This window comes from Schistocerca cancellata, chromosome 1 (assembly GCF_023864275.1).
Source record: "Schistocerca cancellata isolate TAMUIC-IGC-003103 chromosome 1, iqSchCanc2.1, whole genome shotgun sequence".
Taxonomy (NCBI): domain Eukaryota; kingdom Metazoa; phylum Arthropoda; class Insecta; order Orthoptera; family Acrididae; genus Schistocerca; species Schistocerca cancellata.
The window spans coordinates 1,265,008,302-1,265,013,846 of NC_064626.1; the positions used below are offsets into that span (position 1 = coordinate 1,265,008,302).

General features: G+C 37.0%; 1 protein-coding gene across 1 annotated transcript; it reads right to left on the minus strand.

Moving 5' to 3' along the window:
- Window positions 1-4,790: 4,790 nt before the first annotated feature.
- On the minus strand, window positions 4,791-5,279 carry LOC126145030 (AT-rich interactive domain-containing protein 4B-like). Its single transcript, XM_049915531.1, has one exon. The coding sequence runs from the start codon at window positions 5,277-5,279 to the stop codon at window positions 4,791-4,793; it is 489 nt and encodes a 162-aa protein (XP_049771488.1).
- Between the last annotated feature and the right edge of the window lie 266 nt (window positions 5,280-5,545).

The window sequence follows — 5,545 nt, forward strand, 5'->3', positions numbered from 1 at the left end:
TTTATACCAGCAATATACAGTACGTCTTAGTGTCCATTCTTAGTATCTACATTCTAACCTAACACACACAATTATCCTAATTACAAATTTCTCAAAGCTTGAATCTCAGATTCAAAGGTAAAAGCAAAACTTTTTCAAAGAAATTTTCAATTTTTTTGTTAAATTTTACTGTAGTGACAGTTCTACTTTAGTCAAAACTGTTTATAAGGCAAATTCATATTCATTATTAATCCAACATTTCTTTACATTTGGTATTAACTAACTCAGTGAAAAATGAATTAACTGTCTCCCTCAGATCTTTAACAATACCAAAAATTGGCACTAAAACTGAATTCTTTTTCCAAAATCCGTTTTAATCATTAAGCAAGTAACTATCACAAATTCTGCTGATTCAAAATTTTCATGCTTTCTGAACCTTGTTCCAAAAAAGAAAATGTTACTGCTTGACTTTACATAAATAACCTATTATACGTGAACAAATTACAACATCCTTAAACATAATGAAAAATTATTTCTGGCATCTCTGGCCGCTCTGTATAACATCATTACACATTACGTAAAGAAATACAAAATTTATTAAGCACTGAAAATCATTCAGTCTACCTCCTGCAATTCTGCAACACCTACATACATAACGCAAAAGAGAAAACAGTTTCATAAAATCACTGAAATTTATTCATATCCACTTAAATAGCTCAGAGGCATATCTTATCAACTACTATGTACAAAGAATACCAATTCTATAGAAAGTACTTATAAATTTTCTGCAAATTACCCTTGCCAGCTTCTGTGGCTCTAGCAATACGCATTAGACATGTATTATATAAGGAATGTAAATTATAATTGGCAAAGAATACCAAAAGTACAACATAACTCATGCCACATCTGTGACTCTGCACATATTGTACACAATAGATAAGAAAAGTACCACAGGTCCTTATAGAAAAGTTCTGAACCTCATAGTCATTATTGAAACTAACTCCAGCCAACTTCTGTGGCTCTCAAAACACCTGTAATAACAATGTTACTGTGGCCCTTCATCATCTCATGATCCAAATTACATAATCTATAGACAGTAAATTCATAAGGTCTTTATAGAGAATTATTACACGTGACTCTTGCCCCTTATGGGCTCCCAAACATATCTCATATTTTATATTCAATAAATTTACGCTACTGAAATAAGCCACCCACTATGGATTTCAAGGGACATCAAACAGAGAACTTCTTTTTACTCATTTGAACAGGCCACTCTCTTGCCTGTAACATATCTCTTACAACATCTTTATAAGTCACAAAAGCTTCTGACAAATCTTCACATTAATGTACAGTCACCTTAAAGTATTCTTTTATTCCTCTCTCTCTCTCTCTCTCGATTAGTCACTTCTTAGTCATGTTATTTACTCCAACTACTCTCAAAACTACTCTCAAAAACTGTCTTCCTTTTGCCTCTACTAAACCCACTCTACAAACTCTATACTATCACTATGTACACTATATATGACAGCAAAAGTTCTCAATGATGAAAAGGAAGATTGACAACACAAAAGAAAGGGAAGTAGTATTGTCAACAACTCGGGACGCCTCGTGATCGACAACCACCTGACAACTCAAATAATGCATTTCACCTGAGGCTTCTTAGTTCTTGCTATTTATTGGTTCCTTCAAAATGTTTCTTTAAATCAATAATGTTTCTCAAGCCAAGTAACTTTTGTGACTTAATATATCGTATTTGGTAGACATTAGCATGGGGTTTGGCTATAACTATAAAAGGTCCCACATATTCATTTGTAAATATTTTAGTTTCAGATGTAAGGTTTTTAGACTTTTCTTTAGTTTTTACCAGGACTAGGTCACCAATCTGAAAAATCGTAAAACTCGCCCTCGTATCATGCCTTCTTCTCCTTTCCAGAGCCATTTTTTCTAATATTGGCACGTGCTACCATCTTTTCTCCCATTGCTACTTCCGTGAGGTTAGTAAATTCCACTAAATCCAAAAGGAGATTACTAGGTCTAATTTCCCCCCCCCCCCCCCATTAATTCCACTGGCACAAAACCCGTGGCTTCGTGTTCACAATTGTTACCTACCTCCTCAAACTATTCCAAGTAGCTAGCCCAGACATAGTGTTTCTTATGAGAGTATGTCATAGAGAGGCGACTAAATTCTTTCATGAAACTTTCACACATGTGACCTTGTAGAAAATATGCCGAAATTTTAATGTGTTTCACGTTTTTCTTCTTTAAATATTCCTCAAATGCTTAGAAATAAATTGAGGCCCATTATCTGACGAAATTGCTCTTGGAACCCCAATGTTTACAAAATCGTCCTTTTCCAATTTACTCACTATTATCTTGGCATTGGCCTTTTTGACTGGATAAAATTTTATATACTTAGTAAAACCGTCTCCCAGTACAAACATGTACTCACAATCTCTTCTTGAGATTGGCAACGGGCCAAAAAGATTCGCTGCCACTAAATCCAATTTTTGAGGTCCCACAGAGTACATCTGTGCCTGTACTATTCTCTTTTTGCTCATACCTTTTGACATCAGTCACAGCATTCTAGTCTCTTTTGCACTTGACACTACATGTTATCAGAAATCACCACTCAATTTGGCTATACATTTATGGGCTCCGTAATGCTCATACTTCCCGTGTATAAAATCAGTTAACAAATCCACATGTTGTTTGGTGAAGCAAATGCGCCAGTTCTCATCAGTGTTCTTTCTCCATCGGAAATGTATAACTTTGTACACCTGGTAATATTCGGCTAACTTTGGAAAGTCAGGGTGACATATCCCACTGTTTAGTAATTTCAAATTATCATCCTGGTTTTGCTCCCGTCTAAGTTTCTGGGAGATGCGCTTAATCACTCCCGCTTCCTGCGGTTGAATAACCGCTAGCAAAATTTCATCACAGTTCCTGTTTCTTAATGGATCCACCCCCTGCTCCTTTCCTAATACACTTCTAGATAATGCATCTGCCACGATGTTTCCAGAACCCTTTATATACTTCATCCATAGTCAAATTGCTGTAAGTACATAGACCACCTCCATAGTCTGCCACGTTTAAGCTGACAAGTATCTAAATATGTTAGAGCATTATGCTCCATAACAATTATAACTTCATGTCCTAAAAGATATTGCTCAAATTTCTGCAATCCGAAAATAGCGGCTAATACTTCCATTACCGAAATCCTATGATTTGTCTCCGCTTGTTGCAACTACCGACTTCTTAAGGCGATCTTTTTGTGGACTGGGTCTTCACAAACCGTTTCGATTTGGAACAATTCCACCTCCAGACCGTAACTACATGCATCTGATCCTAAACAAAAATGTTTTGAAAAATCAGGATGGTTCTAAATCTGATTGTCCACCTGTGCTTCTTTAAGTTTTTCGAAAGCTGTTTGACACTCCTGGGTCCACTTATAAGGCACGTTCTTCTTCAAAGGTTCCCTCAAACAAGGTTCATTAAATAAATGACCCGGTACAAATTTTCTGTAAAATTCAAAAAGGCCGAACATACCCTTTAGCTCTTTATGTGTAGTTAGGGCTGAAATATCTCCAATAGCCTTTAATTTACCTGGATCGGGGATAATCTCTTCACCATTAACTATAAGTCCCAGGAATTTAATTTCTTTCTACACAAATTCGGTTTTGTCTAATTTCAGTTTCATTCCCCCCATTTTAATTGCCTCTAATAACTTGTCTAACACTATGCAATACTCTTCCCAAGTGGGAGTCGAATCTAATACACCATCCACGTAAACAGTTAACCGCATCTTTAAATTTTTGTAATAATTCTTCTATGTTTTCAGGTCTATCACTTTGTGGTAAGATAATTTTATTTAATGCCCTGGCATCCAAAACTAAGCTAATTGAGCCATCCTTCTAAGGCACTACAAGCATTGGGTTATTGTAGACACTAATAGCTTTTTCAGTTATCCCCCATTCGCGCATGTTCTGTATCAAATCGCGAACAGCTTCCTGATGCACTTCTGGAACAGTGAAAGATTTTCGGAACAAATGTGCATCTTCTTTCACAGTTAAATAGCACACATAGTTCCGAACTAATCTGGGTTGGTCAGAAAATACTTCACAATGCCTATTTAAAATTTGCCTGAGATCTTGTCTTTGTACATTCGTCAAATCAGTTAGTTCCTCTAATGTTTCATTGATCCTGATGCTGACATTCTCTAGCTCAGACGGATCTACTTCCTTCCTTTCGCCGTATTCATTATAACCTTCAGTCACCTCATCAGTCCTACAGTATCGGATCGCAGTATCACTTACTTCAATATTCACGCTATGTCTTTTTCCTATGAACGGTGTAGTTACCAGTTTTCCATTTGCCCTAATCATTGCATCATTAGTTCCAAAATTAACCCAGCCTTGGTATTTATTCAAGAAATTGTCACCTACTAACATTTTCACACTGAGTTCATTGATGATCCAAGAATTCAATTCTATCTGTATCCCACCTACAGTGATTGACAACAATATTTCTTGCTTTACTACTTTCTTGCTTTTACCTGTGGCCACTACAATTTTTAACCAACTCACAGGCATTATCACTAATTGTTTACTTGTTGGAACAGCATTCACAAAATTCTGTGACACTGCGAAAACTTCTGATCCGGTATCTATCAAGCAAGGAACCTTTTCTTCAAATACAGTTACTTCTACTATGGGTTGTCCCACGTATTCACTTCTAATTACAAACTTAGGTTCTTCCAATAAATCTTGCACTTTCACGCTTGTCAAAGCCTACCCCTTAAGTGGAAAGTAAATTTATCTCACTTCATTATTAATCGGGGCTTTTACTATCCGTTCCACTATAGGCAAATCAAAACATTTATCCAATTTCTCACTCTCCAGAATAATCTTTGTTTCTGCAACCCTTTCCAAGGTGTCGTGAGAACTATTTAAATCATTTACTACTTCTTCCTCTTCCGTCCCTTCAACCCCAGTCTCCGAAATTATTTGATTCAGTCTATTTACAACATCCTCTTGTATTCCCATAACGTCATTTCCACCGTCTACAGGTAGTCTCACATCGGTTTCGCAGTGCTTATTCACTCCCACCCCCTTACGTTCTGTACTAAGTTCCTTCTTAGAATGTTTCCTGCGATCTTTACTAGAACTTTCCTTTCCACGAAGTCCTATTTCCTTTTCTAAAGAAATAAATTGCTTCTCAGTTTCACTCTCCTCTGCCCTTCTGATTTCATTAACATTACATTCAGGACATTGTTTTGTAGGTGCCTTCTTTACAAAGGACATTGCTAGCGGGTTTAGTTTGCGTTTGCAGTCTGCAGACGCTAGCGTCATCACAGACGGCTACGCATTTCCCTGCAGTGCGATGTCGTTGCCTCTGGAGTTTCTATTACCTTATAGGTGACACTCATCCATTTCGTCATCGGCTCGCAGCTGACTGCAATCAGAATACTGTTCTCTGTCATTGAGCCTACTTCCAGCAGTACCTTCTCTTCCTCTGTACGTACACCGGTAACCGTTACCTCTTTGAACTCCTATTTACATTGACTTCC